The sequence below is a fragment of the Strigops habroptila genome, chromosome 11 (genome assembly GCF_004027225.2).
Source record: "Strigops habroptila isolate Jane chromosome 11, bStrHab1.2.pri, whole genome shotgun sequence".
Taxonomy (NCBI): Eukaryota; Metazoa; Chordata; class Aves; order Psittaciformes; family Psittacidae; genus Strigops; species Strigops habroptila.
In genome coordinates, this window is record NC_046360.1 from 10,908,933 (window position 1) to 10,920,973 (window position 12,041).

Here is a 12,041-nt window from a genome sequence, read left to right on the forward strand (position 1 = left end):
CTTCTAAGTTTGCAACAATTCCTTCTTAAACCAGGCAAAACCTCCTGGTATACAGCTCACATCCCAGTCTCCTGCCTATTGTCAATCATTGGTTGTCATCCAGATCAAGACTGGTTAAGTACACGTGAAGGAAATAACCGTCCCTTCTCAGAAAGGAATCTATTTACAGACTATCTGCTTCTAACTTAAAATAACAGGGCACCTTCCAAAGGCAATGCCCTTCCAAGGAGGAGAGTATGGTTTACTAATGAGTGACAGGCTGAAACACTATCTACCTGCCCCTTGCGCCCACTGAGCCACCTCCAGGCATTCTAGTTATATTTTTGTCTAACAATCTGCAAGCAGACTTCACAGAGGCAGACGACACAGAACCCACATGACTCAGGAGTGTCTGTTCAGCAGAGATCTTCCCCCTGCATCATCCAGGGAGATAGGAACCTTTCAGTCACTGTTCTGTACACACCTGTGTGCTATTGCTTCCTGGAGGAGGTGCATACGGTCCCAGTATGTTTCTGGTTCGAAGCCTAAAACAAACAAAAGGTCACAATTACCCAGTAAAGCTGCTTTGTTTTCTTCTTTTTCAAGACCTCAGTTTTCCTCTGAAGACCTGTTTTTTCTAGTAATTGCTTTTAGTCACTTTTGTTTTCCTGTCAGCTGTCCCTTGAATGCCATCCTATTAGAGATGTGTCTTGTACACTCCAGTAGCAGATTCATCCCCGAATTTAGCTTTTAATTTAGATCCTGAGATGGAGAGGAAGATAATGGGGTGTGTGGGAGGGGGCAAGGAAGGGGAGCAGGCTGCTGTGTGTCACACAAAGTGCTCTGAAAATAATAGTTCAGAGTCACTGGGGTCATGGTGACCTCACAGCACATGGATCTGTCACTGACTGGTTTACATTTACAGGACACCTGTAACCCTGGACACTGGGTTAATGAACATAAACTATCATCTTTACTATTTTAAAACAAGAGCCTTTTCCTAACTGTCCTTTCTCAAGGTGCAATTTTGCCCTTCTCTGCACGGGGACAGAGTTTTCCGATCTTTGAGCTTCCACCTGAGACTGACCACAACAGCATCACTCAAAAAGGGCAAGGTCACATTGCAGAAAAGGAGATTGCAGTTTCCAGCTCTTAATCTCATGTGCAAACACTCTTACCATGAATGTAACCATGGCAACATCAAAAAAAAAAAAAAAATAAGAAGAGGATGGAAGTCGTGAAAGCCTAATCTCACTGAGGGGAGAACAAACAACTGCAGGGTACAATTGCAGAGCATCTGTGGGCAGGGTCTACCAGCAAAACAGGCTCTTACAATATGACATCCTGTCAAACAGAACAACTGCTTGGTATAGGCTCTATAATGATATGCAACATTATGGAAACAAAGATCACTGGGGAGACAACCTTTCCTTTGCTTTGGTGCTTCTTGCTGCCAACTTCATACACTGTTGCACGCTGATGAGCCTGTGGGTACAGCTTCCCGCAAGCACCACCCTTCGTGAGGGTGGCTGCTGAAATGTACAAACAGGCCCTTCATCCAGCTAATGCATGTCTAGTCAATGAGGTTCTTCACGTCAGTTACATGCCAGCAGGGACCTGCTTGCAGACAAGTATACGAAGAGGCAAAACAAAGAATATTTCTTACCATCAAACAAATGCTCGCTGCCTTCTTTCAACAAGCAGCTCACATTGAGTGGGATGAACAACTGAGCTCGAAGTGGGTCTCCATATAAGTAACTGGGCAAAGCAAATGGGCCTTCCAAGACTGGAACTAGCAAGAAACCACAGGATGTGGCTTTCCGATGCCAACCCTGAACCTGAGAAAAGATTCAAGCAAGAAATTATATGGCATATGTCAAACTGAAGAAGGGCACTTATGGGCATAGGACCAACTCATTTCCTGAGAAGAGATCAGACATGCTCAATTCTCTATAGGCTCAGCTTGCTTTGTATGGCAAGCACACAAGCATCCTTGTAGGTAAAGCAGTACAAGCGCAAGCCATCAGGCTTTCCTTTTTGAAGTGCCACATCAATCACAAAGCACTTTAAAATAGGACGTTTTTCAGGAACTGATTCAGCCTTCTTATCATCAGTGGCTAAGCACTGCTGCTTTACTGGAACAGTGCAATAGACTTTAAATGGAAGCAAAACCAATCACCTAGTGCTGGCTGGCTGGGTGGGGTAAAACCTGGTGTTAAATAATATGAGTTTTACAGAAGTTACAAAAGGGAAAACAAACAAAATCTAAAAATTAAGAAGTGACACAAACCACTTGCATTTTCAATTCAAAATGTTTTCAGCTAATTAAAAAGCACTGCTGAACAGGAAGAACACACTGCCTGGAAAAGCCCTCTCACAAAAGCAATTCCACTAAGATTTAAAGTTTTCAGGTTTGGGGATAGAAGGAATGCAATATGAAATACACTCTTTTTCCAAACGTCCACCTGGGGGCTTAAGATTTGCCTAAGGAGGAGGCAAATCACCTTGACCTGCACTGATCTATGCACACTGTGTGTGAAACCCACTAAAAGCAGGAAACTATCCTGCACACAGAATGACTACAGATAGCATGATTAATGATGACCAGATGCAGCAGTGCTAACCACCACCAGTAAAATTACTTATGGAAATAAGGACAGATCCAACCCACTACCTCTCTCCTAATACTTCCCATGACAATGTCCCCAGTAGTCGAATGGATACAGAGGCCAGAGGGGCATTGCTGTGGCCGCCCAAAACAGAAGGACTCACTCTTACCATTTCAAAAAGAACAGCTGCAGTCACTGCCATCCAGTGTAACTTGATTTCAAAGGCGGCATTCAGGGAGAAATTGCCATGGTAATAACAACTGCACCACTCCAAACGGTCAGTGCGGTTATTCACATCCACATCAAGCGTCACTGTCCGTTGCTCAGGCACTGTGGCAGCTACTTAGCCAAGGAACAGGGGTATATTTAAAAGATGCATTAAAGAGAGGGTGGGAGACAGGTTGAAGAGAACACAAGAAACAAGCTATTTGAGAGTAATTTGTCCTCCCACTCCTCCCCAAATATTTTTGGGCTAGCAGAATAGTCCCAGAATGCTGCTCATCCACATCAGGAAAGACAAAAAACCTGAAGCATTATTTGTATCAGGGGTCAGTGCCACAGGATTACCTCCCTAAGCAGTCAAAAGGCACTTCAGCTGCAATAAAGAGACAGAACTGAGACTCAAGCAGCTAATCAATAAGCGACTGGTGCCACAATTAACTGTGGCTAGACAACGTCAGCTCCTTCATACCCAAGACGTTCCAAATTGATTTTAGCATTTCTGTATGTCCCCACCAGAAATCACAAGAGAGTGCTGTTACACAGGGCAGGAGCATTCCAGGACCTTCCACAGCTAAAGAAGATTGGAAGTTAAACTTCTTGTTTCTTTAACCCCACATCAACATCCCACGTTACTGCATTGCTAAAACTGCGCATCCAACACTTTCTGTAAAAGCATGAAAAGTCAGCCAAGACTCATGCAGCAGCGTTACCATCACTGCAACACCTTCTACTGCTTTGCAATAAGTGCTGGATAGTGCCCATACCCAGCTCCCTTTGTGCCCTACACCCCAGCATCCCAGTGAAAGAAAATCTCAGCTGTCAGGCGAGAGAAGAGAAGCATAGAAAGTGGATGTGGCCTGGTGTCATACTGCAACTGCAAGGCCAGGGACAGAACTCCAATCTCCTGACTCTGAGACCAAAGTCCTCTTAGGAACCATAACCATGCTGTCACTTTCAGCTTTTCTTCAGGCAAAGACATAATTTAACATTTCTATAATGTTAAAAATTGACACAAAGGTGCAATACTACCTTTGCACTTTACTGCATGCATGAGGGATGGATGTTGTTATTTCTTAAGTAGAGGAAGATGTGCACCATTTTATACAGTCAGCTTCTAAATGACCTTATAATTTAATGGCTTAATGGTGTTTAAAAAAAGAATAAAGTTCTTCCTCAAGGTAGATGGAAAGTTCCCATCTTCACTTCTGCTGCAAGTCAGCTGGAGACAATTTTCAAGGTTATTAGAAAATCCTTTATATTGCTATTACTGCAGCTTAGGAAAAGGAAAAAAATAAAAGAGAAAAACCCAATAAAAATGGAAGAACATCAGCCAGTTTTGCAAATACGATCCATTTTTGGTTTTGGAAATGTATAATCTGCAGTTTCTGAGTTGGTCTGGCATTGTCAGACCAACATCTTGTTATTTTCTTGCTCGTTTTCAGCGAAGGATCACTGTGAATACAACCCTTGTGGTTAAAAGGTGCCAGTTTTGTAACCAAGTATGTTGGAAAACAACATCCCAAAGCTGTAAAGTGAAAGCAGCTCAGCCAGGTAGATGTTGGTCATTAGCTCAGAGGTCAGTGATAACACCACAATCCAGCGTGCCCAAACTAGCACACTATGAAGAATGAGCTCCCTGCTCCCTTAGACTGATCCTTTTTCCAGGTAATGCAGACTCCCCATTGGGGCTGGAGCTGCTCTCTCCACCTTGTCTGCAGCTGTAATCCACAGGTAAAGCAACAAGAACACAGTCCCACCAGGTGAACTAATCAAAAGGACCTTGAAAACTGATGAGAAATATCCATGTGTCTGAATTCAGAAGCTTCAGATTAAAACCAACTTATTTTTAATAGAATAAACTCTGTCTTTAATAAATCTGATTTTAAGAGGACTCACCTGCTTCCCAATTATCTTGTACCACTGAGTATTTAACTAATGATTTATTGAGTAAATCGGAGAGGAGCAGGCAGGTTATTCTCCAGTCACAGACTACGCTACATACAAGGCTACAATTGCTAGTGCATGCATTGCTGTAAATCAAAAGGGACAAGATTAGGTGTATCACAGAGGTCAGACTTCCACTGGGAAGGGAAAGGGGACAATCATTGGGCAAGTGATAAGGGAATTGGGAGGGATAAAGATTTTAGAGATACATGGAGCTTGTTCCAGAGCTCCCAAACCTTGCATGCAATTTCATTTCACAGCCTGACATTTAGGGAAGGTGGGGAGGGGAAGAAATAAAAACCACAACCAAATCAAAGCCAAGAGAGGAACAAATGAAGTCACGTGGACCAGAGGTCATCTGGGTTTAGTAAAGCTCCTTGCCTCAAATGAACTGATGAAGGTTGTTTTGGAGTACCGTTTAGAGGAGGGACAGCACAGAAACATTGATTAAACCAGTTCCTTTGTAAGAAGAAAGTTCCACACTGGATTTTTCTCCAAGAAACTATTATTGCTGGAATAACCAGACAGCACATGAGCAACCTGGAGGCATTTTTCATTCATCCAAGAACTGCAAATTAGTTAAATAGCAGAATGGTCACAATTCCAAAATAAATACCTGCTACACAGGTATGCAACTACATCACATGCTGAGCGAACACACTCTTTCCTGGCTGGCACTAAAGAAAATGTGAGAGGGGCACTAAAGCACCCTTCCTTCTTTGCTCATTGCCCCAGGTGCAAGCTTACTGAGTGTCTTAGTCTTCTCATTTCACAAGACAACAGACATAGAAGAGTGAAGGGGTTTTCTTGAGCTAAATAGTGAGCAACAGATCAAACCATGAACAGGATCCGGCTCAAGCGCCTCCAGCCTTCCCAGTACTTTCATGCCAGCCTACATTTAGGCTTCAGCTCTGGCCAATCACTGAGATAATGAGGCTGCATACTAGCCAAGGCAACAGATTTGGTGTGTGACAGGGAAGAATATCCTGCATATGCTGACTTCAGGGAATTAACCATTATTTCAGACTTCCTATCCTTAATGCTTTCTCGTTTCTGATGCTGTTCCTCTTCAAACAAGGCCTTCAGAAATACACAAGGATTACTGTAACTTCAGGTTTAAGAGATACTACACCAGCAGTAAGTCAGTTCTCTTCAGAAGGTCAAATATGCAAAACAGGAGAACAGCAGAATTTTTTATCCTTAAATGATAGGGCTTTAGAAGATGCATCTGAATAAATCTGAAGTTGCAGTTCCATAGCAATGACTTTTCTCATAATTTTAAACAGGGAAAGAGGAACAAAAGCAAGTGACTCAGGCTGGCCTGGAAATGCCACAAAAAGCTGACAAAGCAACACAATCAGTCATGCAGCCAGGGTGTTTCATGGGCTGTTAGTTGTAGTCAGTGTTATACTTCACACGTTACAGAACTTTAGATACCATAATGGTTTCGTGCCCAGCATCAAGATCTTCCATATATAAACCCCACTGCTTTTTGTAGCTGGGCTTCCCAGACATTAATATAAGGAGTCTGGGTATACATGGTTCAGATTAGTCGAGAAGCCTCCAGCACGTCACAGAAGACTTCTAATACATCTGTATCAGACTGTGGCTTTTGTCATTAAGAAGCAATTAGGCATATCATTTTAAGTGCCGCTTCATTGCTCTGCTGTACTTAATAACTCATCCCTCCACATAACTCATCCCTCCATGCTCATTACAGGTTGTGAAGAGTCTCTCTGGATCTACAAGGAGACAAAGTCGGTATTTCCTCTCTGAACTCGAGAGGATGGCATGGTGAGGGAGGTTCAGGAACAAGGGATATTTAAAGAATACTTTTTCCTCTATCCCAGTACTCAGAAATGAAAATTGCCCACTCAGCCAGTGAAACACATCTCTAGCATATGAGAACAAGTCCATGTGCAAGACACACTTAAGGCCAGCATGAAATTTGCAGCTTTAATTGCTGGTCCACGTGAGATCATACCCTTGGCTGGCTGCTCTTCCCCTTTCAAACTATCCCCTTGAACTTCCCCAGCTGTCACCTGTGCTGTGCATCTACCTAATAGCGCAGCTGCCTGGCTCCGTCCTCCGAAACTGCGGCTAAAGGAACTGTGCCTACTTGCATAGGAGGCTGGGCGGCTGGGCAGCCAGGGCAGGAAGAACGCCGGGATTTCCGAGTGTAGGAGCTCTTCTGCCACAAACGCCACCTCAAACCATTTCCTCTGGAAGGCAGAGAAGTCATCCATGGCAGCTGTGTGCCACATGGCAGGCTGCTGCATGCCCACTGGACAAAAAGCAAGGGGAAGGAGAGATTGCAGTTAGAAACAAGTGTTCATGATCAAGAGAGATGTAATTCTTTCTGAAAAAGAGGAAGGAAAAAAAAAAGGTTATGTTGTCTGCAATTCCTTTTTTTTTTTTTTTTATTAACCAAAAAGGCTGAATTTTCTTTGACTGTCTTTAGAGCAGTGGTTTTGCTGCTCTCAAAATGCATTTCTGCTGCAGCACCCGTAAGAATGAAGCACAGCTAGTGATTATGCAAAGGGGTGATGAGGAAAGGCTTGTAGTAATACAATGCTGACCTCTGTCTGGTTCTTTGTCCACAACAATCTTGTAAAAATAAAAGCCATAAATAAAGGTTCGTAAAGCTTCTCCAGATGCATGGACAATAAGCTGCTCTTCTAGCATTTTCTGAACAAAAAAAAGAGAACAGAGCAAACACGATAAAAAAGGAGAAGTCACTCTTCCAGTTACATAAAGAGGTTGCTAGAGAACATTAGGAAACAATTTTCCTTTTCTTGACATTTTTGTTCAGATATGTGCCTAACGAGAATATCAGCAATGTTATCTCTTGATATTCAGCACATGTAGCAAGCCCTTATCTCCCTGAGAAATTGTTTGACCTTTCTGCACGTCAGCCTTCCTCTGCTCTGGTTTTATAGATGGATTTATAGGAAGGTAAGAGGTTGGAAACATTCTGGGTTCTCTGTTAATTGATATGGGATCTCAGCAGAGAAATGAACTCCAAAACACTTCCAACCTTCTGCCCCTGACACAGTTTGCTAGGGAAGGAAAAAGAATGAAAATCTATGAACACAAGCAGTGTGTCTTGCATGAAGTGTGCATACTTCAGCATCCATAAAAGAGAGGTCATATGCTAGATTTATTATGACTTCATTAACTAATTATCAGAAGAAAAACCAAAACTAAACCCCAACCCAAATCATACTGTAGTGCCTCATAATTCTAACACAACAGAGTTCTTGTTAGGTATCTGCTAACTGGAGATTATACACAGAACTGTCATCATATATAAGTGGGAAAAAATAATATATATTACTATTGAAGAATATGTTGCTGGTTTGTGATAGGGAATCCAAAAAATGTCATCATTATCTCATATTATCTTGAACACTGCTTTCAATATCTATCAGTAAGAGGATTTTAATAAGAAACAGAAATTACTGCTATGCTTTCCTCTACAATTCTACTTCTTCACAGAGTAAGGTATTTGTGGCCCTCCAGGCACCCCTGGATAGTTCTGTTACCTGCATGATGTCGATGGCCATGGCCTGGGTTTGCACACCTTCCACGTTATTCACCAGCCAGTGGACAACTTCCGCACTGATGAAACAGTATGGAGAGAGGCCCTTCTGTTCAGAGAGCAGCTGGATCCCTGTGCTGAATCACAGCAATCACACACGTTAACATGGACTGACAGACACTTCTGTTAAGTTACGAAGACAAAAATCACTGCTGAGAGAAAAAGGGAGATAAAAGATACAGGACACAGTGCTGCCAGAGTGCCACATTGTTAGCATCCGGTAACAAGATGGAGAGCTGACACCAAAAACACTTTAGTGTCTTACTGAGACTTGCTTTGACAAGATTCTGGGATTCTATTAATTGAAGTCTCTGCAGCAATACTCGAACCTTGACAAAATTCCTTATTGAAGAGATTGGAACTGAATAACAAAAGGAAGCTTAAAACTCTTCCACAGCTGAAATGGGGCTTTCCTTTGAGTGACTCCATGCTCTCTTACAAAACATCTAGACAAATGTTAAGTATATTTATATTAAAAACTTACGTGGGGTGTTTCATGGCTTCGAGAATCTCTATCAGCGTGGAGGAGGAAGTCAGAGTGCTTGCTGAACACTGTTGGGAGCTGGGAATTAAACAGAAGCATGTTCAAAAATCAAGGAAGCTGACAGATTTGTTCAAACACATACATTTAAGAAAAACGCTTTCTCTTCTCTTCCCAAGAATGACTTTGCTACATTTATTTCCTTTTTCATCTCAAGAAGGACAACTAAAAGCACCAGACCTGTATCTTCCCCCAAGGTGGTCAGGTTCTATTGACTGAAAGCACACTACATCACACACAGCCGTACTGAGGAGCCATGGAGAGCAAACATTTTGAGGTTGGCTTTTTTTTTTTAGACTGTAATATACAACCACAGGAAACAGGTGCTAATATAGTTTATTTTTCATGTTGCTTCCTCCCCAGTGTCTCGCCTCCACATTAGAATCTCTTGGATTTCATCAACCTACTCGATTCAATTAGATCTGCAGGGCTCCCCTTTGCTAAAACAGACGGAAGACACATTCAATTCTAAGCCTGGTTTTCTGCTAACAGGTTTCAGAAATGGCATTTCTTCATTCTTCACTTCTTGAAGAATGAAGATGGTTTTGTGGGTGGGGAAATCAGGCCTTGTGTTCATTTAATTCTGGAAAACTGGGTTGCAAGGCTTATTTTACTACCACTCTTCCTGCACGTGTAAACGCTGCAGGGAGGTCTTGTGACAAGTGCCATCTAGTGCTGACAGACACAGAACATCTTGTTCTCAGGTTCCTGTTTAAGTACCTATTCCTTGACACCAGAGAGAGGACTGTAAGTGAACAGAACTGCAGTACAGCACTGCTGTGCTTTTCTTACCCGCCCTCTGCAGCACCAGCTGTGGTGTATCCTTGGTCTGCAACACTCTGGGAACTTCCCAAGGTCTGAGCGCTGCCCCTATCAGGTAACTGCCCCGTGTTTATCAATGTGTTGCCATCTGAGGTTACAGGAACTGATTGATCTATGGACACCTGCAAGGAGTAAACACAGTAACATCTGTATGAAATTTATGATGTAATCCACTGCCTATTTTCTCCCCTCCCCACGTTATTTGTACCTCAGCTTAAGTTAGTTAAAAACAAGCAATACCATAAGGCAAGCACAAGCATACACAGAAAGGATAAATAGAGTCTTTTGTCATCACTACAGAGCTACTGACAAACACAAAATTCAGACCCCAGTAAAGATAAGAATCACCAACCCAGTAACAACTGTGTTGAGAAGACTACTGGCAAACCAGCAACTCCAGTCCCAACCTTACATTTTCAACTTGAGTGAATAACTTTGACTATAAACATGCAATGGACAGAACAGGAAACTTAATCACTACAGGAAAGTAGTAGGCAGCTAAAAAAAAAAATAAAAAATAGTTTAAACTCTAACTCTCAGACAAAAATACACAAAAGTATCACACGAATCCAAGTTTCATAATGCACAAAATCAGCTCATCTTCCTTCCTTTCTTAGGGTAGTATCAGCAGGCTGGTTGGCACCCACCCACACCTATGTCGCCAAGACAACAAGAACACTTTCCTCCCGCAGGAACACTTGCACTATTCCAATGGTAGACTGAAGAGTTCACAAAATTAACATAAAATCATCTCAGAAAGAACATGAACGCTGAAAGATTCAGCAAAGTACAGGCTGTAATTGCCATCTGTCATTAACACATACAGCTTAGGACAGGCATATTATATAAAAGCTGGAGAGGTGGGGGAGAGGAACACGAACAGCAGAGTAACTCAGTAATTCAAACTGGTGTAAATATGAAGGCTGATCTGCCATGATGAATCCACAGCACACGCACAGCTAAAAATCACAAAGCTGGTGGTTTGGCTTAGGTCTGATAGCCAGACCAGAGTCCTTTCTTTATGCCATTTCTCACATTTCAAAGATCTCTCACTCTGCAATGGTAGATGTCCTTTTTTCAACAGCCAAAAATGGCAGATGCTCCCAACATGGAATCTACAGTCCTACAGCAAGCTAAACCCACTCTCCCACCTCAAAGTTCACTTCAACCAGCAGTATTTTCTACTAACACACTGTGTTATTGCAAACTCCTAACTGTCATTTAAGTGTACAACCAACTTCTGTCATGACGACTCTTTTACACCAAGATGACACCAATATTTTCAGCCCTCAGTTGTCTAAGAGTTCAAGGACACAATTTGACTTGGATCTTCCCAGTGCCACCTGTCAGTCAAAGCCACAGAAGAAATTTAGCCAAGAACGAGATGAGTAAGCTGTTGCCATTTTGTTTAGCAAGGGAAGATGGAAAACAAGTACTTACTAGAACACAAAAAGAGAAGGTTCCGTAGTTGACAAGACAGCACTGCAAAGGACAGTAAGGCAGGGCACATGAACAGCCAAAGCACATCACAAACAGCGAATGGTGGAAGGAAATGCTCATATCCACCGCCACCAGCCACTTTGTCCTGCTAACGCTGTACATCTTGCTCTCAACCAGCAGATCTGGAAACTAACACAGGTTCCCCCACGTGGCAAGCTCAGGACAACAAATGCTCTTCATCACCTCAGTCCAAAAGCCAGAAATGACAAGACCCCATTTAAAACTAACCTGTGAGTAGGAGGTTGAAGCTGTACGTGGGCTGCGAACAAAATCCATAAAGAAGGCCCCATCCTGAAGGCATCAGAGGAAGTAGGCCCATTAATGGCAACAGCAACAGGAACAAGGAGTTGAAGAAAAGCAAATACAATGTTGTGCAAGTATGAAATGACCACAGAGAGAAAGTATGAGGAGAATGCAAATCCCAAACAGGCCCAGAACATGAGATGCAGCAGAATGCAGAGCGTCAGGAGTCACTCACACACATACCTTCGCTTTCCCTGTCTGTAACAAGACACTGCTCTTCCTTAGCCAGATGCTTTTCCAAAGATTTGAAACCCACGCTGATCGGAAGCCAACTGAAAACTACAGCCTTCTCTCCACGCTTCATAGGAGAAAGACTTGAGCTCTAAAGTATGTGGGTTTCCACCCCAAATGCAAAGCAGAACAGCAATACAGAAACCTGTAGAACTGCATGTGTCATGACAAATATCCAGAGACAGACAGCATTTTTTCTAGTCAGTCATTCAAATGATAAAGAGGGAGAGGCAAAGAAGCACTTTCAGGAAGCACATTCTTCCTCTCAAATGCAGGTCTGGTATGGTAC

General features: G+C 42.6%; 1 protein-coding gene across 21 annotated transcripts in view; it reads right to left on the reverse strand.

The window, feature by feature from the left end:
* Window positions 1-12,041, reverse strand: part of DEPDC5 (DEP domain containing 5, GATOR1 subcomplex subunit) — a 46,221-nt gene that overhangs the window by 2,517 nt on the left and 31,663 nt on the right. For 11 of the 21 annotated variants that reach the window (XM_030502005.1, XM_030502004.1, XM_030502017.1 and 8 more), the window contains 9 exons: window positions 11,447-11,509; window positions 9,689-9,840; window positions 8,840-8,917; window positions 8,300-8,432; window positions 7,334-7,442; window positions 6,814-7,038; window positions 2,758-2,927; window positions 1,646-1,817; window positions 464-524 (listed from right to left, as the gene is read on the reverse strand). In XM_030502005.1, the coding sequence (XP_030357865.1) occupies window positions 464-524; window positions 1,646-1,817; window positions 2,758-2,927; window positions 6,814-7,038; window positions 7,334-7,442; window positions 8,300-8,432; window positions 8,840-8,917; window positions 9,689-9,840; window positions 11,447-11,509 (1,163 nt within the window). The other 10 variants (XM_030502021.1, XM_030502019.1, XM_030502020.1 and 7 more) reach the window with 6 other exon arrangements.